General features: G+C 35.6%; 1 protein-coding gene across 2 annotated transcripts in view; it reads left to right on the top strand.

Annotated features, from left to right (window-relative positions):
• The window catches only part of ZNF654 (zinc finger protein 654), a 97,411-nt gene that overhangs the window by 19,223 nt on the left and 51,932 nt on the right, over positions 1-26,256 (top strand). For both annotated transcript variants that reach the window (XM_086675680.1, XM_025913503.2), the window contains exon 2: positions 10,754-10,899. In XM_086675680.1, the coding sequence (XP_086531806.1) occupies positions 10,754-10,899 (146 nt within the window). The remainder of the gene's footprint in view (positions 1-10,753; positions 10,900-26,256) is intronic.

Below are 26,256 nucleotides of genomic sequence, written 5' to 3'. Positions count from 1 at the left end.
CTGACTTAAGAAAATTGTATCAGCTCAACCTCAGACCTAGGACTGACCTCTTTGTTTTTCTTCAGTGTTGCTTTTCCTTATTTACTTCCTCATGCCTAACTTTAAGTTCCTGGGGCACTTTCTTTTGTGGCACCATGTCGTACTATATATTACCTTTCATAATAACTAGTAATTTGAAATGCCCATTAAATGCTTCAGGCATTTTCAGGTAATCTCCCAGCTTTTTTTTTTTTTTTTTTTTTTTTTTTTAATCTTCAAATCTGTACAGATTTTATGTTACTTATATAATAATTTTCAAGGTGTGTTTTCCACTTGCTCTTATTATGGGCTTTCAGTTTCTTTAAAAGAGTATCTTGCCTTGGTTGGATTTCCAGTCTGGTCCACTGTGAGATTTCCATCCAAAGTTACCTTCTATCCCTCTGTTGCATACCTTTGGAACTAGTCACCCTTTCTTTCTAATGAGGAACAACTAAAATATCCTTTCCCCCCTTAATTCCACCTTTAAGAGTACATAGTTCTGGTAAATATGTATTTCCTTTTTATTTTTTCCTACCTAGTCTTGATTCTTTTTTGTTGTTGTTTGTTTGTTTGTTTATTTATTTATTTATTTATTTACATCCAGGTTAGTTAGCATATAGTGCAATAATGATTTCAGGGGTAGAGATTCCAGTGAGTCATGTATAATACCCAGGGCTCATCCCAACAAAGTGTCTTTTTAATGCCCCCTTACCCATGTAGCCCATCCCCCACCCACAACCCCTCCAACAACCCTCAGTTTGTTCTCTGTATTTAAAAGTCTCTTATGATTTGTCCCCCTCCCTGTTTTTATATTATTTTTCTTCCCTTCCCTTATGTTCATCTATTTTGTATCTTAAATTCCACATATGAGTGAAGTCATATGATATTTGTCTTTCTCTGACTAATTTCGCTTAGCATAATACCCTCCAGTTCCATCCACATTGTTGCAAATGGGAAGATTTTATTCTCTTTGATTGCCAAGTATTACTCCATTGTATATATATACCACATTTTCCTTATCGATTCATCCATCGATGGACATTTGGGCTCTTTCTATACTTTGGCTATTGAAGGTAGTGCTACTATAAGCATTGGTGTGCATGTGCCCCTTCGAAACAGCATACCTGTATCCCTTAGATAAATAACTAGTAGTGCAATTGCTGAGTCGCAGGGTGGTTCTATTTTTAATTTTTTGAGGAACTTCCATACTGTTTTCCAGAGTGGCTGCACCAGTTTGCATTCCCACCAGCAGTGCAAGAGATCCTCTTTCTCCACATCCTCACCAACATCTGTTCTTGCCTGAGTTGTTAACTTTGGCCATTCTGACTGGTGTGAGGTGGTATTTCATTGTGTTTTTAATGGGTACTTCCCTGATGATAAGTGATGGTGAGCCTTTTTTTCATATGCCGGTTGGCCATCTGGATGTCTTCTTTGGAGAAGTGTCTGTTCACGTCTTGTGCCCATTTCTTCACTGGATTATTTGTTTTTTGGGGTATTGAGTTTGATAAGTTCTTTATAGCTGTAACCCCTTATGTGATATGTCATTTGCAAATATCTTCTCCCATCCGGTTGCATTTTGTTGATTGTTTCCTTCTCTGCAGAAGCTTTCTATCTTGATGAGGTCCCAATAGTTCATTTTTGTTTTTGTTTCCCCTGCCTCCAGAGACGTGTTGAGTAAGAAGAACTTGCTGTGGCCAAAGTCAAAGAGGTTTTGCCTGCTTTCTCCTCGAGGATTTTGATGGCTTCCTATCTGACATTTAGGTCTTTTATCCATTTTGAGTTTATTTTTGTGTATGGTGTAAGAAAGTGGTCCAGGTTTATTTTTCTGCATGTCTCTGTCCAGTTTTCCAGGCACCACTTGCTGAAGAGACTGTTTTTATTCCATTGGATATTCTTTTCTGCTTTGTTAAAGATTAGTTGGCCATATGTTTGTGGGTTCATTTCTGGGTTCTCTGTTCTGTTCCATTGATTTGAGTGCTGTTTTTGTGCCAGTACCATACTGTCTTGATGATTACAGCTTTGTAGTATAGCTTGAAGTCCAGGACTGTGATGCCTCCTGCTTTGGTTTTCTTTTTCAAGATTGCTTTGTCTATTCTGGGTCTTTTGTGGTTCCATACAAATTTTAGGATTGTTCTAGCTCTGTGGAGAATGCTGGTGTTATTTTGATAGGGATTGCATTGAATATGTAGATTGCTTTGGGTAGTATTGACACTTTAACAATATTTGTTCTTCCAATCCAGGAGCATGGAATATTTTTCCACTTGTGTGTGTGTGTGTGTGTGTGTGTGTGTGTGTGTGTGCGCGCGCGCGCGCGCGCATGTGTGTGTGTTGTCTTCAATTTCTTTCATAAGCTTTCTATAGTTTTCAGTGTATAGATTTTTCACCTCTTTGGTTAGGTTTATTCCTAGGTATTTTATGGTTTTTGGTGGAATTGTAAATGGGGTTGATTCCTTGATCTCTTCTTTCTGTTGCTTTTTGGTGTATAGATATCTAGTCTTGATTCTGATAGTGACCTTATTATTAAGGTAGTACCTCTCTCCCATCTTTATCAATATGACCTCCTTTTATTTATTTTTTAACCTTCTCACTGTTATTTTAATTGTAAGTGTATCTTTTTTTCTAAGTGTTTATTTATTTATTTTGAGAGAGAGAGGGAGAGGGAGCGAGAGAGTTCATGCGAGCATGGGAAAGGCAGAGAAAGAATCCCAAGCAGGCTCTATGCCTCTAGTGCAGAACCTGTTGTGAGGCTCGATCTCACAAACTGTGAAATCATGACCTGAGCCAAAATCAAAAGTCAGAGGCTTAACCTATTGAACCACCCAGGTGCCTCGTTAAAGTGTATCATTTTTAAACAAATTTAGTTCTTGAGACTGAGCAAACGTGGTACCTAAAGTTAGTATTTGATGCATAAACCTTTTAAATTTCTCATTTTGCCTTTGAATTTGTAATAATTCCATTGAATTTTCCTTCAGCTTCAGTCTAAGAATGTGACTTATGCCCTATATAATAAGGAATCTGACTCTTCATTTATTTACTTGATACAATCTACTGGCTATCTTTGTTGAACTCAGATAAAATCTTCACTTCTACATCCTTGATTAGATTTATGTAGTTAATTCCAGAGGCTACTGGAGACCATATTATGACAGTGACTTTAGAAGACTTTGGACAAGGGGTGCCTGGGTGGCTCAGTCAGTTAAGTGTCTGACTTCAGCTCAGGTCATGAATTCACAATTCCTCAGTTCGAGCCCCGCATCAGAATCTGTGCTGACCATGCAGAGCCTGGAGCCCTCTTCAAGTTCTGTGTCTCCCTCTCTTTGTCCCTCCTCTGCCCCTGCGCGCGCACGCTCTCTCTCTCTCTCTCTCTCTCTCTCTCAAAAATAAAGAAACATTTAAAAAAGAAAAGACTTTGGATAAGTCACATGAATCTAAGAACTTCTCTTTGAGAACAAAATTAAGAGGGAGAGGGACAGAGTTAGGTCAACTGATCTAGGACTATTTATTTATCTTTATATTCTAGTTTATATCATAGTTAGAAATTTTATTATTTTTTTTTAACATACAGTGTTGTATTAGTTTCAGTTGTACAATACAGGTGAATTGACAATTCCATACTATCATAAAAAGTGCATGCCTTAATCCCTACCCCCTATTTAACCCATCCCTCCAAAATTCCCCCTTTATGTCTGAATAATACTCCATAGCACTAACAATTTAAAGGCTAGGCATTCACATACCAGTGTATTAAGACGTGTGGAATTCAGCCAACTTTTCAGTTTAATCCTCTGGCTTGTAGGTATGATTGAGAAACCAGACAGAAAAAACAAAAATTTTTCCATAAGAAAAGAACATAAATTTTATTAGTATCTAAAACCCCTATATGACTAAAGGAAATTAAAAAAAAATCAATAACAAAGGGATGGCTCAGTCGTTTGAGCATACGACTCTTGGTTTTGGCTCAGGTCATGATCCCAGGGCCATGGGATCAAGCCCTGTGTTGGGCTCCTCAAGAGCATAGAGCCTATTTGGGATTCTCTGTCTCCTCACTGTCTTTCTCCTGCTCACGTGTGCACAGTCTCTCAAAATAAATAAATAAACATTAAAAAAATTTAATAAAATCAGTGCCTCAGCCATATCTGCAATACCATTTCTTGCGAGGCCATGCTAAATTGAAGTCAGATGCAGAATTCTGCTTAGCCCAAGCTAGTTAAGTCATTATCATGGGCACACACATCTATGTATACCACTACCTGCTGGCACACACAGAGGTTTGTTCACCCTACATTCTGATTTGACGTTCAAATACGTTTCCTTTTGCTTATATTTTGGGGGTCCCTTGTTTTATGTGCCAATTTTAATATTAATCAGGGAACCATGTAATATATCATTCTCCATAGTGAGTTTGCAATCAAATGAAAAATTGACAGGGATCAAAATTCGTCTAAAACATTTAAAATGAGCCTACTTCTTATCTTCTTTGGGTTAACTTAAGAAGAAAGGTGGGTCTTTAAGTAGATACTTTGGCAACCACATGGAGGGCCCTGGCTTGTCTCACATCATATGGATGCAGAAAACTCAAGGAGAAGAGAGACTTCTGGGAGTGGTATTGTAATGGATATTCCTGCTTTGGTTTGTAGCTTTGAATAGATAATCATGAAGATTCCTTTTAATAGTAAGATTGTATGGAATATTAAGATTTAGAGATGTTCACTCCATTTTCCATTTTGTGAAAGGTTGAGTCTTATTACATTCACAGAACCTATTATAGACTTTAATGTTGCAGAAATATCTGTTTAAGGAGTAGTGAGCTGAACAAACGATATGCTTAATTGAGCCCCCAAAAGAACTGGGTCTTAGGTTGTCTATTACTGAAGATTATGTCCTTCGTAGATTCCAAACAACTTTTAGCTTATTAGGATCTATTTCTAAACCATTTTGGTGGATTTTTAAAATATGACTTTAATTTTAGATTTTCTTGACATGATTATCCTGACAGAAAAAGTCAAATGACAGTGACTCTTGTTTTGAACAGAGCTTTTCTTTATCTTCTTTATTCTCAATGGAAAACTGTTAAAAAAAAAAAAAAAAAAAAAAAAAAAAAGAAGAAGAATCCTCAGGTATCTGTTCAGGCATGATGAAGCATTTTATTTGTATTGCTGTATCTAGGATATGCTTCATTTGTCAAGGGGTATTGAACTAAATAGTTGAAACTCAGCAGTAGCTTTTGAATAGATATTATTTGGAAGTGGCCTATCTTTTTGCTAAAAGTGCATAAAGTTTGTTTTAATTAATTATACTGGGAAACAAATAATTAACCAGCTCATGCTGATACAAGGAAACAGTCAAAAAGTATACCATTGCCATTTTCTTAAAGTGGACTGGTATGTGCCAGGAATTATCCTAGATTTTAATATATTCTCTTCTCCAATCACTCTGTGATTTAGGTGATATTAAATTCATTTTATAGGAAACTTAGAGAAGTATAACTTTGCTAAGTTTATGTAACTGCTAAGTGACAAAGCCAGGTCTGTCTAATTCTAAAACCTATACTCTTTCCACACTGCTGCTAATCTACTTGATTTTTCCATCTGACCCTAAAAAAATACCCATAGGCAAGGGTAAATCTTGATGTGTAGCTAGGTAACAAAGTAGGGAAAGTAAATGTAGAATTGTGCTTATGTTATAAAATAGCCCCCAGAAAATAAATGAAAACACCAAAATTTGAAGGAAGAGGTGAGAACAAAAAAACCGTTTTCAAGTTTTAAAAATTGAACTACTTTTGTACTTATTGAAAACATGGTACAATTATCAAGAACAGGAAAGCAACACTATTGTAATAATCACTAAATTACAGACCTTTTTAGAAATTTACCAGTTTTTCCACTAATGATTTTTCTGTTCCAGAATGTTCTTTCTGGATCTCACATTGTATTTAGTTGTTATTTACCTTAATCTCTTCCAGTGAATAACAACTAGTTCTTCAGCTTTCCCTTGTCTTTCATGACCTTAACACGTTTGAAGAGTACTGATTAGTTTTATGTAAAGCATCCCTCAATTTGGGTTTGTCTGATGATTTTTCATGACTGGAATGAGGTTAGGCATTTTTGGCAAAAGTACTACAAAAATGCCATTGTGTCTTTCTTGATGTGCCATATCAAGAGATTTATGATAATGATATGTTGTATTAGTTACTGATGATATTTACTTTGATGATTTGGTTAAGTGTGTGTGGGGATTCTGTACCCTTAAGTTACAGTCTTTCTATTTTTAGTTTGTAAATGTCTTGGGGGAGATAATTTGAGACTGCAAATCCTGCATCTCCTTAAACTTTTACTCACGAATATTAGCATTGATCCATGGATCTTGTCTGTAGCATCCATTACTGTGTATTTGCCTAATGCTGATTCTCTATGTCTCTTCTTCTGTGTTTAGTAATTGGGATTTTATGGCGAGGAAGAGCTGTCTTATCTCTAACATTTATTTATTTGGTTATTTGTATCACTGTGGACTCCTGGATATTTATCTTGTTCCATGGACTAAAGTCAGTACTCTCATTTATTTTGTTGCTTAAATTGTTCCAGCTTTAGTGGTTAAGAGCTCCTTCAGGTTGGCTCCTGTGTTCTTATACCCCATCATTTTTGCAGCCTTTCCTTACTTTCTGGCACCACAAAATGTTCTAGTCTCATCTTGTGTTTTCTCTGCTCCAGGCCTACTGGAGGAGGCCTCGAGAAGTCCAAGTTTCTTTTATTGGAGAATAGTGTTTAGAAACCAAGATTTGTGCCTTAAGTATATATATATTGCTCCTGGGATGTTACTTCTCCTATGCTCTCTCAGTGGGCAGAGAGAGCTAGGAGATATTTATATATATGTAGTAGTTATTATTATAACATGAACAACATAATTATATTGAAAGAGGTGGAGAAAAGACTAACTTAATGTCTATTATAATGTTTAGGTATTTATAAAATTAACAAATTTATTCAATGCATATATTGCATATGAATTTTAGGGGGACATGTCAATCTGTAGCAATTTGGATGATGTATCTTAATGTTCTTAAATAATTAATGTAATTTAACTTAATAGGTTTACAATAAATCTGTGTTTTGACAGTTTTGCTAGAGAAAGAATCTGTGCTCTCTGTGCTCATTCTCACAATAATTTGCCTTGGTTAATTATTATAATATTATTAATTAATGATAATATATACTATATCCCTTTTAGATCAGGGTATATGCTCCTGTAAATGGGAATGCTGACAAAGTGCTGTGGGATCATTGCACTATTCCAGCATCTTTCTTTGGCAGTAGTTCTGCCCTTCTCTTCAGCTCCCCTTATATCACGGCATGCTTTTGGCCTTCGCTGTAACTTCTTTCAGCAATGTTCATATAGTTTCTATAAATTATAGTAAATTGCATTGCAGTAAGTTTGTTATGCCCTTCAAAATGAAAGAAAAAAAGGGGGAGGGTTTACCAATCCCTAATGGACTATTGATCTCGATCCTTAGACCATTTTCTTGAAGAATTTAGAACTATAGCAGATGTTGATGTTAGTAATTCAAGTAAATTTTACTTTGTTTGCAGCAACTGCAACATAATTCTGGCCGTTATGTTAAGAGTGTTACTTATTAGAATGCAAAAGAAAAAGAAAAAAGGAAGATGTGTTGCTTGCTACATTTCAACCTGGTAGAACACATTCAGATTATGATGTCATGGTATCTGGTCTCATTAGTTGAGTGTTTATGATCGCACAGGAGAAAAATTTCAAATAAAAGGGCCATGTAATGTATGGTTTCACATATTTTAAGGAAATATTTAAAAGAGAAATAGTGTGATAGTGTGTCTTAAAGTGTTATGTTAATGTTATACTGTATTAGTAGCATCTGGCATAATATTAAACAGTGTAAGAAGATATGTAGATTTCAGTTAATTTTGTTTATATCCCTTCAAACATATTGTGGCAACACCTCTAGTAGGTTTGATGTGTTACGTTTGGGCTTTTTTATTGTGTTAGGTTTGGGTGCAGCTAGATCAGGCAGTATATTAGATATCAGTAGCTGAATATTGGTAAACAAGGGAAGCTATAATAAGAATAGAAGCTGACAAAATAGAAATCTTCTAAGGAGATAAACTTACCTCGTATGGTTATAAGTAGATATGGATTAGGGCAAACTGTTTGGGATGGAGGACAGGAAAACATGAGACTGTCAGGTGCCTATATTTTACGTGGTATCAGAATGGTGTTATGCTGGTCAGGGGCAACTGGGTGGCTCAGTCGGTTGAGTTTCCGACTTCAGCTCAGGTCATGATCTCACGGCTTGTGAATTCGAACCCCACATCAGGCTCTGTGCAGACAGCTCAGAGCCTGAAGCCTGCTTCGGATTCTGTTTCCCTCTCTCTCTGCCCCTCCCCTGCTTACAGTCTATCACTCGAAAATAAACATTAAAAAAAAAAAAAAGAATGGTGTTATGGTGGCCAAAAAGAGTTTATAAAGCTGGTCAAATATGCTAGTGAAGAGAAATTTTGGAGGCAGGGAATGACAGTCTATCCACCTTTTTTTTTTTTTTTTTTTTGGCCTGTAGTGGTTTAGAAAAGTGTCCTATTTGGGGTCATCATAGTTAGTAATAGTTTTTACTTCCCAGCTAACTTTCTGGTATTGCAATTTGGAATTGTCAGTCAACCACGAAGGGTCTAAAATTTTATCTAGGTTTAGTGTGTCGCAGTTTCACAGATGCTGGCAGAAAACATGAAAAGCCTGGGTCAGAGATAATGGACTTGATTATTCATGGCACAGCAAGCTGCATGAGCTTCATGCTCAGGTTGGTTCCCCTTGCCCCTCAAGTCTCATAAAGGTAAGTGACAAAGGTGGATCCTGCACTCAACAGTGGGTTTTCATCATAGTTGAGGAAACCCAAGCTTAGGGAACCCTAATCTTTTATAATGGTCTACAAGTGTATCTGCCTGGCCCTTGCTCCAGAGGGAGAGAACATCATGATGATGCTAAATCGTAAACAGGCTCTGGAGGGAGACATCATCTCTGTTTTTCAAGGCTATTGCCTATGAATATCTTTGAAAAGATGAAGGCAGTTGAGCCTTTTTAAATTTTTTAAAAAAGTCATTTTAATGTTTATTTATTTTTGAGAGAGAGACAGAGACAGAGAGACAGAGTGTGAGCGGGGAAGGGGCAGAGAGAGGGAGACACAGAATTGGAAGCAGGCTCCAGGCTCTGAGCTGTCAGCACAGAGCCTGATGCAGGGCTCAAACTCATGGACTATGAGATCATGACCTGAGCTGAAGTTCAACGTTTAACCGACTGAGCCACCCAGGCACCCCAGTTTTTTTTTAAAACAAAAAAACAAAAAAAACTGTAGAAATACAAAAGACCCATGGAAAATTATCTCCCAACAGGAAGTAATAAGTGTGAAAAGTCTTTGAGCTCTGAGTGTTCTCTTGGCTTTTGTACTCTGTTCTATTTTTTCCAGCTTTTAAACCAGGAGTTGGCAAACTTTCTCTGTAGTGGGGCAGAAATTAAATATTTTAGGCTTTGTGAACCATATGATTTCTGTCATAACTACATAGCTGGTTGTTATAGCAGGAAAGCAGCCATAGATAGTATGTAAATGGATGAATCTGGTTATGTTCCAGTAAAGCTCTGTGGACATTAAAATTTGAATTTCATTTGATTTTCAGAAATCACAAAATATTTTTTCAACCATTTGAAAATGTAACATCTCATTCTTAGCTGTGGGTCAAACAAAAATAGGTGGCAGGTCATATTTGGCCTGTAGGCCATAGTTTGCCAACCTGGTTTATATGATGAATTTTTAAAATATAATGTATTGTTTTAATATAGCAGTCTTGCATATGAGAAATCATACTTAACATTTCATAGCAATTGATAGTTCTAAAATGCTTTCTCATAAATTATTCTAATCTGCAAGATAAGCATTATTATCTCTATTTTATGGTGAGGAAACTAATGCATAGAGAAGGAAATGACCTGTCTAAATTCATAAAGCTCTTGTACGTACACCTTAAACTTTCAGAATCAGAGTGTCATGCCACTATATCTTTAATACTCATTAGTGCCAGAATGTTTAGAGTTTAGTCTTTATTATTTTTTTATTTAATTTTAATTAATTGATTAATTTTTTTATTTTAGAGAGAGAGCATGAGCAGGGCAGAGGGGCAGAGGGAGAGAGAGAGAGAATCTTAAGCAGACTCAATACTCCACATGGAGCCTGACGCATGGCTTGATCCCATGACTCTTGAGATTTTGACCTGAGCCAGAATCAAGAGTTAGACTCAACTGACAGAGCCACCCAGACACCCCTAGAGTTTAGTCTTTAATAAATCGTAATGATAATAATTATGCTCATTCCTAATTTTTTATTACCGTATTGTATTGTCTAGCTACTTTAATATTTGATAATTGATGTTTTGATAAAGGCTGGATATGGGAGGTGAAGGTCTTTGTTATGTTTGTTACAATTTGTTAAAGATGTGGCAGTTGGACAGTGTAATTATTCATATTCTATATTTCTTTTCCACGTTTTCAAAGATAATAGTTATTTCATTTTCAGATATACATTATGAAAATAATGTTTTGTCCTTAGGTCACTGGTATTCATGCTGAACTAAATTTTTAATTTATCTAGTAGTATCAAAATTTTTAAACTCGAGATGTTGCAAACATTTTCTATAATAATGTACTTTTTGGATTGCTTCCCTGTCAGGTGGTTGAAGATTATGCTGGAAGATGGCAGGTCCCTTTGCCACAGCTTCAGGTTCTTCAGACTGCACTTTGCTGTTTCACATCAGCCAGTGCATCATTCCCAGATGAATGTGAGCACGTACAGTATGTTTTGAGTAGCCTTGCTTTGTAAGTACTCTTTGCATCTTATGGAAGTATTATTTTTCTTGACGTATTTGGGAATTGGGTTTTGATTATTTTCTCTGTGGAAGGAGCCTTTCCTAAAGTCTTCCCTCAAAAAGAAATTTCTAAAATCTTGGACTATAACAACAACAACAAAAAATTCTATTTCTTCATTTAAGTATTTAGGTTTAATATTGAACATTTAACCACAATTTTACTTTTAGTTTTAGAGCTAGTTGGAATTGTTTCATGGATTCTTATGGTCAATACCATCACTTTCCTTTTTAATTCCCTAGCTCTAATGGTAAGTCCCAGAACACAGCAATTGAGGCCATCATACTTAGCAGAGGGACCTTAAATCAGGTCAGAAAGAGGTTAGGAAGCTTCTGGTTTTTAAAAATACTTGTAGAGGAATTCAAGTTAAAGATCACAAACTGAGCACTTACGTTTATTCTTTTTGCCCTTCTAGATCCTACTAAAATTATAGTAAAGATGTAAAAGAGAGAAATACAGTGAAAAGAAAGTAGAGAAGAGCCATCAGTGAATGAAAGATTTCAAAAATTTTCTTGGGGAGAGAAAACAGAAGAGTGAATGGTCATTGAAACATGACAGAGCAAGTCACAACGTAACTTGCTTTTTGTTTCGCGCATGTGTACGTGCGCCTCAAATCACACATCACAATGTGTTATGAAATCATTTATCAACATTATAAATAAAATAGAAAATATCAGATGTCTTGTAGGATAAGTATCATTTAGTGGAATTCTTGTTGTTTTATATATTTTAATCTATGTGTATACTTGATTATTTGTAAAACATTTTTAAAAACTGTGGGTAGCAGTTGAAACAGAATTATACTCTGCTTTATAAGATAGGAGGTCTAGTTTGTCCTGCCTGCCTCCTCCCTGAATCCTAGAGAGGTGTAGAATTTGAATATGCCAAGCATGAAATAGAGAGTAGGGAATGGGATACTTTGGGAGAGTGTAGATAAAGGAGTTAATTGAAGTTTTTCCATTTAGGCCAATCACCAGGCCTTAGGGCCAAGTTGGGGTGGGGAAAGAGTTGCTATTTTTTTCTTTTCTCTAAAGAAATTAAATTACTTTGGACCAATGATCTTTGCATTCTGGCAGCTAAAGTTTCCTCTTTGAGACAGCTAGCTAGTCACTTAATTACCCTAAAGAAAAACTCATCAGTCATCAAAGTCTAGACATGCTTATAGAGCTCCCAATTAATCTGCATATGGCCTTATTCTTAAAAATTGATGGGTGTTCAGGAGTCATCAGATGGTTGAGGAATGCCTTTAACATGAAAAAAATACAATGAAAAACTTAAAAAAAATTTGGAAGAAATAGTGTTAATGTAAAAACAAAAAATTAAGAGAAATATAAAATCTGTAATGTGTATTTTCAGAGAGAGTTGAGATGATATGTGTAACGTTAAAACATCAACACATCATGCTGTGAGAATGGAATAATGAGAAATCAAAAATGAGTTTTTGGAAATTAAGAAAATATGATGATGGCTAAAATGTAAAGTTCTGTAGGAAATTTGGAAAGTAATGTTGGAAGAAATAATCCAGAATGTAAAATAGAGTCAAAGAAAAGGAATGTGTCAGAGAAAAAAAAAATGATATGGTACCTTTATGTTGGAGGTTTATTATCCTAACTAGTTGGGGTTTGAGAAAAAGAACTTACAGAAGATACATTGGTGGAAAAATTTAAAGACAAACTAAAAGAATTTCCCAGAACTGAAAGTCATGAACTTCTAGACTGAAAGAACTCAAGAAGTGCTCACACAGTGAATATAAAAAATTCTCCACCAAATACATCATTTTGTAATTTCAGAATACCAAGAATGAAAAAACAGATTTGAACACCTTGTAGAGGAAAAACTAGGTCACATGCAAAGGAACAAACATCAACTTGGTATTGGTCTTCATTAACTAACAGTGGGTGGTAGAATATAATGAATCAGTGTCTTGAAACATTTGAGGAGAAATTATTTTCAATGTAGAATTTTGTACTCATCCAAACTGTCAGTGAAGTGTGAGAGTTAGAACATTTCCAGGCTTGTAAGGATGTAGAAGAGACTTGTCGGCATACCCTTTATTAAGAAGTTATTAGAAGATGTGCTCCAGAAAAATGACAGTGGATCTAAAAAATAATGGTTTTTACTTGAGATAGAGGGGTATAGGATCACTATTGAGTAGTAGGTCTTATAGATGTAAGACCTTCAGTAAAAATGGAGATTTGAGAATAACTTTGAAAATTTAGTACCATTTAAGGTAGTGGCAAAAGGCAAAGAACATAAAAAGGGAATTAGACACTCCAGGAAAATTAAAAATAATCTGAACAGAAAGAATACAGAATCATAGCAAACTACTTAGATAATGTACTGAGTGTTATTTAGTTTCCTTAATGTAGGTAATGCTTACTGACTTTGAACTTTTAGATAAAGTACAAAAATAATTACAGCTGCAGAACAGAAGGAAATTATTCAGCTTTCAATATAAGAATATTTGATGCAAATTGTGAGTTGAAGTGAAGAATAAGAGCACTAAAAAATACCCTTCCTTTAATTCTCATTTTACAAAACAGAGTGTCAGTAGTACATGAAACCATAAATAAATGTTAAGTAAAGTTACAAAGATCAATAATAGAGGAAATAATAATAATAACTAATGGGAATGTGGAATTGGTTGTGTAAGGAGTTAAATTTTCTTCCACAGCAGGAAGTCAAGAAATAATATTTACAACTAGTAGGAAATACTGACAGATCTTATTATCATCATTGTTATTATCTTATTATCAACAGCAATTAAAAATTTTGCAAGTTGTTGATTCTGGAGCATCGGACTAGTGAGAGGACTTAACTCTTTCTGTACACTTAACATTTTTAAATCTTGTAGGTGTAGTAATTTTATATATATTAACTATGGGGGTTTTTTTGCTTTATATATGTATATATAAAATTTAAAAGAATGCATGTACATTGTGTTTCTTTAAAAGTTTATTTGTATATATTTAAATTTGGAGGTGGGAATTATGTGAGGTGATGAATATGTTAACCAGCTTGATTACAGTGATAATTCACTGTCTATATGTATATCAAAACATCAAGTTGCACACTTAAATACATACAATTTCTGTTTGTCAATTACACCCCAGTAAAGCTGAAAAAATTTTGGGGAGAAAGAGTTAGATTTATATAGATAACCTTGTATAGATTTTAAGAGCAATGCAGTGTCAAGAAAATTATATTATTAAAAAATATAGGGGCACCTGGGTGGCTCAATCGGTAAAGTGTCAAGACTCTTGATTTCCGCTCAGGTCATGATCTCACAGTTTTGTGAGATTGAGCCCTATGTCAGTCTCTGTGCTGACAGCACGGAGCCTGCTTAGGATTCTCTCTCTCCCTCTCTCTCTCTGCCCCTACCCTGCTTGTGTGCTTGCTCTTTCTCTCTCTCTCTCAAAATAAACAAACATTTAAGAAAATATATTATTTTTATATTTATTTTATGATGCCCAAATGAATATGGGAGATGTATTAGGACTTTTTGATTATAGTTGACAAACTTAAGCTAGTTTAAGCAAAAAGAAGAAGGGCGTGGAGGGATTTAGTAGATGACTATACCATGGAAAAGCAAGGACTAGAACTAGTCTCAGGATTTTCTGAATCCAGAGGGTAAAATGTCATCTAGAACTATTCTTTTCCTTTCTGTCTTCCCTCTTTTGTTTTCATTCACTTGGGGCTGCTGACAGTTCTGGGATTAGACATAGTTGATTAAGCAAGAGAGAAGAAACTCCCTCCCCCTGTTTGTAATTCTCAGAATAATTTTTGGGAGCTTGAGCTCAGCCAACGTGATGTGCCCACTGCTTGGACTAATTGCTGTGTTTAGGACAGTGAGGAGTGAGGATGCTACATTGACAACCTGATCAGAACCATAGAAATGTTGGAGGGATGAGCAAGAAGTGAATCGAGGCAGTGTGAAGGAGAGCTGGCTAGGTAAACAAACATAACAGATGTCTGCTACAAAGAGTGTCATTTTAAAAACTACCAAAACGGTTTTAGTTATTCTGTACTGATTTCTGAGGAAAATAAAATAAGTATTAAAAGAAATACATTATTTGTAAGAGGTGTTTTTCTTGTTTCAGTGCCTATTTGGATTTTTCCCCTCCTTTACCTATATAATGTGTGTTAACATTAGTGTTGTAATGGGAAATGCTTTTAAGGTTTTCAGAACTACATTATTATTTTTTAAAATTTAACTCATTTGTTAGCTTCTGTTTCATTGCTTTCTAGCTTTTTTATTACTGCTAATGAAAAAAAATATTAATAAGCAGAAGCAAATCTTAGATGGACAGTGCTAGGTAAAAAAAAGCAAACTATCTTAACGATTTGTCAAAGAGTAATGTTCCTTATAAGGAAAACTTTCTGCATTATTTGAATTTAACAGAAAAGTTAATTGTATTTTTAATAACAGAAGAAAAATGAGGAAATAACAACATGGTGACTATTAAAAGAATAGCAAGTCTGTAACAGTGTTCTTTTTTTTTTTAACGTTTTATTTATTTTTGAGAGAGAGAGACAGAGCATGAGTGGGGAGGGGCAGAGAGAGAGGGAGACAGAATCTGAATCAGGTTCCAGGCTCTGAGCTGTCAGCACAGAGTCTGACGTGGGGCTCCAGCTCGCACACTGAGAGATCATGGCCTGAGCTGAAGTTGGATGCTTAACCAACTGAGCCACCCAGGTGCCCCTGTATTTTATTTAAAGAAATATGTAAACCAGAAAATTCTTCTAATAATTATTCCATAATTATTCATTTATTCGTTCTGTAAATCTCTGTGCTTGGTTCTAGGCTAAAATAGAAAATAAGATAAGTCCTTGATCTCAAAGACCTTACAGAACTGAAAAAAAAAAAAAAAGAAAAGAAAAAAATATATATTTTTTAAGTTTTTTTAACGTTTATTTATTTTTGATACGGAGACAGAGTGTGAGCAGGGGAAGGCCAGAGAGAGGGAGACAGAGAATCTGAAGCAGGCTCCAGGCTCCAAGCTGTCAGCACAGAGCCCAATGTGGGGCTCGAACTCACGAACCATGAGATCATGACCTGAGCCGAAGTCGGATGCTTAACTGACTGAGCCACCCAGGCACCCCTGGAACTAAAAAAATCTTAAACAAGCAGTCATAATATTATTACACAATAATTATGAAAGAATTACAGGGTACAATGAGAGATTATAATAGGGGACTTGACTTGGTCTGAGAAGGCAGGGAAAGTTTGCTGGGTGAACTAACACTTGAGCTGAGCTCTGAACAAATGTTAGTAATAAATTAGACAACGGAGCAGAAGAGCCTCCCAGGGATGGCAAATAGAATGTTCAAGGTGACTGGACAGGATATCAGGATGTTTAATGGATTTCATTATAATTCATATCTGTTTGTTGAATTCTTGTTTATGATATATATCATGTATTTAAAATTTTGTATTCACTAGACACACTAAAAAATTATAGACAAGCTAAAGAATTAACAAGTAATATCTATAAGATTTTATTTTATGTGTATACACATACATATATATGAAATATATGTTAAACATATAAGTTACTATATTCTGTGTCAGTGCTCTCTGGTCTATATGTCCACCCTCATAAAAATCTGTTCCACTTTGTGAAGATGTGCCTTCTATAGACTGGGAGACTCTAAAAACTAGTTTTGTAAAGGTGTTCTTTACAGGAAGGAAAGTGGATCCTGTTTTTATTCATACCTGAGGGTTTTTTTTTTTTTTTTAATTTTGTGGAAATGAATATAGTCCTATAGAGAATTGTCTTAAATTGACTGACTATGATTTTACCTAGGTTGATTCTTTTTGTAAGCTGCATTTTCTAAAGAAATGGTTTTGCTGCGTGTATATGTATGTATTTGCACTAAAAAGGACCTCAGATTAAATCTCTTTTATAGATAAGAAAACTGAGGCCTGAGAAACCGAGGTGACTTGCTAGTTTTTCCTCTTGTTTTACTGTTTTAGATTGGTTAAACACTCATTCCTGTTTTACAGGTAGAACAAAGCCCAACACACTGAAACTAAGTGGATCTTCAGGCAGAGAACACTTTACCAGTTTCATATAAAATAAAAGCAGACTTGAATGCTGCCTTCCCAGCCTCCTTTTACCCCAGCAGAAAGTAAATGTTCATAGACTTTAGCATTCCATGCAGGGTTCAGTGATGGACAGTATGTATTTGCCTGGCAGCCATTAGGTCCACAAAGATCCGTATGGTTCTCTGGAGAGGGAAGTAGTTCAGCTGGTAGCATTTATTATGTGTAGTGGCAAACACTACAAATGTATACCCTAATATGCCAAGTTGCCTGGGAGAGAAGACCAAAAGGCCTTTTCTTTGATGGAATTAAGTGGGTATAATCAGCATTTTATTTAGAGTGGCTAGACATTCATGTGTTAGGCCACACATGTAATGATGGATCAGTAACCCTTTTTGTTTATGTTGCCATAATGGACTGTCTTTCAATCACAGAATTTGTGCCTAATTTCGGTCTCTATTCAGCCAAGTTTTATTTGATTGTATTTATAACTTAGGTCTAGGCTTCAACTAACTTAGGAAATAGCCTAGAAATTAAAGGAAGAAAGGATAATTATAAAGGGCCATTTTTTGGGCAAGGCCAGGTCCCACAAAAGGTGTTTGTCTTAAAGGCCCCAATCCATGTATCCTTTCTCTGCAGCGTATAGCACTTTCATTGCTTCTTGGCTTTTTAATTATTTTGATCATTACTTATTCAAAACCTTAATCACTTGTGGCAGTTAATTTCATTTATTTTATAGAGAAATCTAGGCTGTCTAGCCTGCTATTTCTTTGTTTCCTCTCTGTAAAAAAAAAAAAAAAAAAAAAAAAAAAAAGATTCCCAGGGCTCCTGACTGGCCCAGTTGGTAGAGTATGTGACCCTTGATCTCAAGGTTGTGAGTTCAAGTCCCACATTGGGCATGGAGCCTGCTTAAAAAAAGTTAATTAAAAAAAAAAAAAAAAAAAAGGAAATGGCTTCCTTTTCAAGGAAATTGGTGGTCCTAAAATAAATCCCATGCCAAATTCCCTGAACACTGCTTTGTTTTTCTTTACCATTACATTGGAATATTTTATTTTCAGGATTTGTTGTCAACATTAGACAGACCTGCATGCATTTGTTTATATTGGCCATGTTTAGAAACTCAGCATTTGATTGGGTGCTTATGCTCGTAGTGACTCGAATCTTTTTTCTTATAAATTTGGTCTTTATTGCTCCATTTGTTAATTTCGAGGTGAAGCAGTTGAGACTGCATTTTATTGGCATTAAATAGTCATTTTATTGGCAAAGAGATAGAGATTATTAACTGATACATTTGTGTTGGCAGAGATGAAATGTGATCAGGTGATGATATACTCTATGCCCATCCATGTTAGTAAATATCAGAATCTAGATGTATATACATGCATAGTTTTATAAAATAGTATTTCCTTGCTTTTTTATTATAAATGAAGGAAAGCTTGATAATTCTCTTGGTCAGTGTAGATATACAGAAACTAGAGAGAAAAAGGAGTAGACTAAAAGCTGTTATTATTTCCACTGCTATTAGGAAGATTATTCTTTTTTTTTTTTTTAATTTTTTTTTCAACGTTTTTTTTTTTATTTATTTGTGGGACAGAGAGAGACAGAGCATGAACGGGGGAGGGGCAGAGAGGGAGACACAGAATCGGAAACAGGCTCCAGGCTCTGAGCCATCAGCCCAGAGCCCGACGCGGGGCTCGAACCCACGGACCGCGAGATCGTGACCTGGCTGAAGTCGGACGCTCAACCGACTGCACCACCCAGGCGCCCCAGGAAGATTATTCTTTAGAAGAAGATGTGTATAGTCATTATGGTGTAAATACATGTTTGAATTTTTCTGAATTTTAATGTCATAATTTTGTGCTAAGCCAGATTCCTGAAAACTACAGATCTGAACCTCGTAACTTCTTCCTTCCTCCCTCCCAGTAGCTTTGGTTCATAGAACTGGACCACAATGCCATACTGTCAGCTTTCATTGTGGAATAAAACAAGAAAAAGAAAAAAACAAAAACAAAACGAAATGCTTCTGAAATTGTTAAAAAGGTGACAAAATTTTGCTCATTGCTCCTTATACAGAAATCTTAAAAAATATTCCCTTACATGGACCTAACTTACATAAAGCAAATATTAAGAAGCCTAAAGAGATAAATAGACAGCAATATAGGAATAGTAGGGAATTTAATACCCCATTTTCATCAATGGTTAGATCATGCAGACAAAAAAATAAGGAAACACTGGCCTTAAACAACACATTAGACCTGATGGACTAACCAGAGATATAGAGTATTCCATCCAAAAGTACATTCTTGTCAAGTGCACAGGATAGATCATTTATTATGCCACAAAAAAATGTTAATAAATTTAAGAAGATTGAAATAATATTAAGCATCTTTTCTGACCACAGTGGTATGAAAATAGAAATCAATTACAAGAAGAACAAAAGAAAAACTAAAGGTCAGTATCTCTGAGGAGCATAGATGCAAAAATACTCAACAAAATATTAGCAAACTAAATACAACAGCATATTAAAAGGATCATACACTAATCAAGTGGGATTTTTTTCCAGGGATGCAAGGATGGTTCAGCATTCACAAATCAATCAATGTGATACACTGCATTAACAAAGGATAAAAATCATATGATTCTCTCAATAGATGGAGAAAATCATTTAAGAAAATTTAACATCCATTTATGATAAAAACAAAAAAAAAACCTCTCAACAAAGTAGATATAGAGGGAATGTATATCAACATCATAAAGGCCATATATGACAAACCCATAGCTAACTCATACTCAGTGGTGAAAAGCTGAAAGCTTTCCCTCTAAGAGCAGGAATAAGACAAGGATTCCCATTCTTGCCACTTTTATTCACATACTAGTGGAAGTCCTAGCTAGAGCAATCATGGGGGGAAAAAAAGGAAAGGAAGAGAAGAAAAGAAAAGTCCTCCCAATCAGAAAAGAAGTGAAACTCTTTCTACTGGCAGATGACATGATATTACATATAGGAAACTATAAAGATTCCACCAAGAAGCTATTAGAACTAACTTAAAAAGTCAATAAAGTTGCCAGCTACAAAATCAATGTACAAAAATGTTGCATTTCTTTATGCTAATAATGAACTGTCAGAGAAATTAAGAAATCAGTTCTATTTACAACTGTATCAAAAAGAATAAAATATCTAGAAATAAATTTCACCGAGGAGGTGAAAGACCTGTATGTACTCTGAAAACTATATGGCATTATTGAAAGAAATTGAAGAAGACACAAGTAAATGGAAAGATATTCAACGCTCATGGTTTAGAAGAATTAATGTTAAAATACCTATACCACCCAAAGCAATCTACAGATTCAGTTCAATCTCTATCAAAAATCCAATAGCATTTTTCCCAGAAATAGAACAAAATAATTCATAAGATTTCAGTGGAACCATGAAAGATTCCAAATAGCTAAGGCAATCTTGACAAGGAAGAACAAAGCTGGAGGCATCATGTGACCTGATTTCAAACTATATTACAAAGCTGTAGTAATCAAAACAATATGGCATTGGCATAAAAACAGACACATAGATTAATAGAGAATAGAGAGCCCAGAAATAAATCCATACATATATGGTCAGTTAATTTACTGGAGCCAAGAATATATATTGGGGAATGGACAGTCTCTTCAATAAATGGTGCTGGGAAACTGGACAGCCACATGCAAAGGAATGGAACTGGACCACTGTCTTACACCGTACACAAAAATCAACTCAAAACAGATGAAAACTTGAACAATAAGACCTAAAACCAAAAACTCCGAGAAGAAAACCTAGATGATAAGCTCCATGACATCAGTCTTTGACACCAAAAGCAAAGGCAACAAAAGCACAATAAACAAGGGGCACTACATCAAACTAAAAAGCTTCTGCACAGCAAAAGAAGCCATCAACAAAGATGAAAAGCAGCCTACCAGATAGGAGAAAATATTTGCAAATCATGTAGCTGATGAGAGGGTTAATATCCCAAATATAAAAAGAACTCCTATAACTCAACAGGAAAAAAACAGTCTAATTAAAAAATGGGCAGAGGATCTGAATAGACATTTTCCCAAAGAAGACCTACAGTTGGCTAACAGGACTTGAAAAGATGCTCAACATCACTAATCCTCAGGGAAATGCAAATCAAATGACAGTGAGTTATCACCTCACACCTGTCAGAGTGGCTATTATCAAAAATACAAGAGATAAAGTGTTGGCAAGAATGTGAGAAAACCCTGGTGCTCTGTTGGTGGGAATGTAAATTGTTATAGCCACAATGCAAAACAGTGTGGATCACTCTCGAATTAAAAGTAGAACTACTGTATGATTCAATAATTCTTCTGAGTATTTATCCAAAGAAAACAAACCTACTAACTTGAAAAGATTGGTACCCGTATATTCATTGTAGTATATTTACAGTAGCCAAGAAGGAACCTCAGTGCCCATTAATGGATGGATGGGTAAAGAAAATGTGAGATATATACATAATAAATGTACCACGAAACAGAAGGTGTCGTGTTATTTGTGACAACATGGATGGACCGTGAAGGCATTATGTTTAAGTGAAAGAAGTTAGAAAAAGACAAATATCATATGATATCATTTATATGTGGAATTTAAAACAAAACAAATCCTAACCCATAGATACAGAGAACAGGTTGGTGGTTGTCATAGGTGGGCATTGGGGGTTGGGCCAAGTTGATGAAGATGGTCAAAAGGTACAAACTGTGCTGACAGCTCAGAGCCTGGAGCCTGCTTTGGATTCTGTATCTCTCTTTCTCTCTCTGCCCCTCCCCCCACTCATGCTCTGTCTCTCTCTGTCTCCAAAATAAAACACTAAAAAAATTTTTTTTAAATAAATAGATCATTGGAATGTAATGTACAGCATGGTGACTGTAATTAATAATGTATATTTGAAAGTTACTAAGAGTGTACACCTTGAATGTTCACCAGAAAAAAAATTGTGACCATGTGTGGTTATGAATGTTAATTAGACTTGTGGTGGTGGTCATTTTGTAATATATACAAATATCATATTATATTGTACACCTGAAACTAAGGCAATGTTATATGTCAATTATATCTCAATAGCAAAACTTTCCCCAGGATCCAGTTACCAAGACAAATATATATTTTTTAATATTTAATAATATTGTAAATATGTGACTTCTATTGGCTCTAGGCTATTATAGTTTTCTCAAGCTACGATATACTGAATAAGTTTTCCATTCTAATTCTGTAATGGGGTTAGGGGGATAGGAAATAATTTCTTGCTCATCTTGTAGGGAATAGTCCTCAAATGCATGTTTGTTTCCTTTTTTTACTTTTTTTTTTTTTTTTTACCTTCTTTTTGATTAGTATAATATAGGTCGTTTCAATCAAGATCTAGTTAGGGAAATGTAAGTCATGCTAGATAATTTAGTAGAAGGAATGTAACTTCTAGTACCACTTAAAATGTTTTTAGAAGATCTGAGGAATAGATGAGGAGAGGATGGTGAACCCAAACTTGGTTATAGCAACCCAGGTTGCTATTAGCCCTAGAAATGGAAGGACAAGGGAAGAAGGAGGTATTATTAGAGTCCAGAGACTAAAGATGGTTCATAAGGGGAAGAACCACTGACCTGTATGAGAGGGGACCTTGGAAGAGATGTAATTACTGCTGAAAATGACCCAGAAGAAGAAGGGCAGGGGATAAAGACTTCTCAATGTTGCCTTTCACCTGTCTTTCATTTTGCCACCATTTCCCCTCTTTGGCCAAACCTAACCAGAAGCCAATTAGCTAATTAGAAGCTAATTAGCTTCTGTGTAAGTGACAGAGACCTGTTTTTGAAAAAAAAAAAAATCAAAAACAAAAAAACCTGATTATTGAATTCTAGGTTAACAGGGTTTTTTCCCCCTCCTCAGTACTTTAAAGATGTCTATCCCCTGTTTTCTGGTTTGCTCCCTCCCCTCCCCTGATCTCATTTTTGTGGCCCTGTATCTAATGTGCCCTTTTGGGAGGCTGCCTTTAAGAATTTCCTTTTGGGGCGCCTGGGTGGCGCAGTCGGTTAAGCGTCCGACTTCAGCCAGGTCACGATCTCGCGGTCCGTGAGTTCGAGCCCCGCGTCAGGCTCTGGGCTGATGGCTCAGAGCCTGGAGCCTGTTTCCGATTCTGTGTCTCCCTCTCTCTCTGCCCCTCCCCTGTTCATGCTCTGTCTCTCTCTGTCCCAAAAATAAATAAATGTTGAAAAAAAAAAATTTAAAAAAAAAAAAAAAAAAAAAGAATTTCCTTTTACTGGGGTACCTGAGTGGCTCAGTAGGTTGGGCATCCCACTTCGGCTCAGGCCATGATCTCATGGTTTGTGAGTTCAAACCCTGGTTTGGGCCCGCTTCGGATCCTCTGTCCCCATCTCTTTCTGCCCCTCCCCTGCCTATGCTCTCTCTCCCAAAAAATGAATCAACAGTTAAAAAAAAAAAAAAAAGAATTTCCTTTTGTCACCTTTTTGCCCCCTTGTTTTGTAATTTAAGTTTTGACTAGGTAATACATGTTTATGGTTCAAAATTCAAAAAGTATGGTGGATATACAAAAAGTATGGTGATATATCTTGCAATTTGTGTTTCCATTTCTATAGGCAATCAATGTAATTATTTTCTTGGGTTGCTTTACAAAAGATATTTTATGCATATACAAGAAAAAAATTGATTCCCTTTTCCTCCATTTTACAAAAATTTTAGTATAGTACATACACTGTTCTGTACTTCTTTTTTTCACTTGGATATCTTTCCCCATTAATACAGAAAGGGCTTCATCAGCCATTAAAGTGGCTGCAGAGCATTTCAGTCTTATGGATATATAAAAAATTAATTTAATTAACCAATACTCTACAATGGGTATTTACTTTTTGTTCCAATCTATTACAGTTATCAACAACACTTTAATGAAACGCCATGTATGAGTGGTCCTTGGAATATGTACAAGGATATACATATATATTTTTAATGTAGGTTTGTTGGCTTATTTATTTATCTATTTATCTATTTATCTATCTATTTATTTATGTATTTATTTATGTATGTATGTATGTATTTATTTATATATTTATTTATTTATTTATTTATTTATTTATTTATTTAGAGAGAACAAGTGGGGGAGGGGCAGAGAGCGACTCCCAAGCAGGCTCCACACTGTCAGTGCAGAGCTCAACTCAGGGCTTGAACTCAGGAACCATGAGATCATGATCTGAGCTAAAATCAACAGACACTTAACAAACCGAGCCACCCAGCAACCTTGTACAAGGATATTTGTATACTGTAGATGTATCTTAGGAGAGTTGCTAGATAAATGAATTTGACATTTGTTATTTTGGTAGATAAGTTTCTTCTGTAAAGGTTGATCCAATTTACAATACTGCCAGCAGTATAAGAGTACCTGTTTGCCTACACCTTTGTCAATACTTGTGTTTTTTAAAAAAATTTTACATGGGGCTGGCGCAGTTGGTTAAGCGTCCGACTTCAGCCAGGTCACGATCTCGCGGTCCGTGAGTTCGAGCCCCGCGTCAGGCTCTGGGCTGATGGCTCGGAGCCTGGAGCCTGTTTCCGATTCTGTGTCTCCCTCTCTCTCTGCCCCTCCCCCGTTCATGCTCTCTCTCTGTCCCAAAAATAAATAAATGTTGAAAAAAAAAATTAAAACAAAAAAAATTTTATGACAATTTTCAAACCTATTCAAAAGTAGAAGGAATATTATAATGGACTGCCCTTACCTATCATCAGCTCCAATAATTATCAACATATCATCAGTCTTGTTTTGTCTATACATCCTCACTCCTTATCCATTTCTAGTTCTCTTTTTAGAAATTTATTGTTTAGTTTTTTTGAGAGAGAGCACCCTGTGCGAGTGGGGGAGGGGCCTTTAAATGTTCATTTATTTTGAGAGAGAGAGCATGAGCAGGGGTGGGGCAGAGAGAGAGGGAGAGACACAATCTCAAACAGGATCTGTGCTGTCAATGCAGAGCCTAACATAGGGGTCGATCTCACAAACCGTGAGATCATGACCTGAGCCAAAATCCAGAGTTGGGTGCTTAACTGATTGAGACACCCAGGTGCCCTAGTTCTCTCTCTTTTTTTTAATTAATAGCTTTATTGGGGTATAATTTTCATATTATTAAATTCATGCTTTGTAAGTGTTTAATTGATAATGTTTAGTAAATTTAGAGTTGTGCATCTGTCATCACAGCCTAGTTTTACATTATCATCGTACCAGAAAGCTTCCCCCCCCTCCCCGTGTTCATTTTCAGTCAATTCCCAGTCCCTCCTCAGCCCACGGCAACCCCTGATCTATTTTGTATCTCAATAGAGTTGTTATTTCTGGACATTCCATACAAACAATATGACACAATGTGTAAACTTTTACATATGATTTCTTTCATGTAGAGTAATGTTTTTGGGGTTCATCCATGTTGTGGCACTATGAGTAGCTCATTCCTTTTTGTCCTGAATAGTATTCCATTGTATGGGTATATAGTACATTTTGTTTATGTGTTCGGCAATTGATGGATATTTAGACTGTTTCCAGTTTTGGGCCATGAATATTTCTGTATAAATCTTGTGTGGACAGATGTTTTTATTTCTCTTGAGTAGCTACCTAGGAATGGAATTGCTAGATGTTATAAGTTATAGTTAACATTTGTTTAACCTAGAACTGCCGAACTGTGTCCAAAGTGACTCTACCATTTGAAATACTAACAAGCTGTCTAAGGGGCTTTCCGCTGCTCCACATCTTCATTAAGATTATTATTTAGTATTTGTTTCCATTACTATTTTTTTTTCATAATAACCATTCTAGTAACTGTATGGTGGTATCTCAGTTTGGTTTTAATTTGCATTTCCTCAGTGCTGTTGATGGCAGCCATCTTTTTGTGTACTTACTTGCTATTGGATATCTTCTTTGGCAAAGTGTCTAGTCTTTAAATCTTCTGCCCACTTGTTAGTTGGTTTGTTTGCCTTATTGAGTTGTAAGACTTTTTTATATATTCTGTTTATACATTCTTTATCAGATAAGTGATTAGTAAATACTTCCTCCCATTCTGTGGCCTGTCTTTCTATTTTCTTATTGGTATCTTTTGAAGTTTATTCCTGGTTTTAAGAAATTTGATTGTAATTTGCTTTGTGTAGTTTCCCTCATGTTTCTTTTTTTTTTTTTTTTTAATGTTTTTTAATTTATTTTTGAGAAAGAGAGAGAGAGAACATGCACACACACACATAAGCAGGGGAG

This window comes from Puma concolor, chromosome C2 (assembly GCF_028749965.1).
Source record: "Puma concolor isolate L17-30 chromosome C2, mPumCon1.1.hap2, whole genome shotgun sequence".
Classification (NCBI taxonomy): Eukaryota; Metazoa; Chordata; class Mammalia; order Carnivora; family Felidae; genus Puma; species Puma concolor.
The sequence above is the reverse complement of the archived record's forward strand: the minus strand, read 5'-3'. Positions and strand labels throughout refer to the sequence as shown.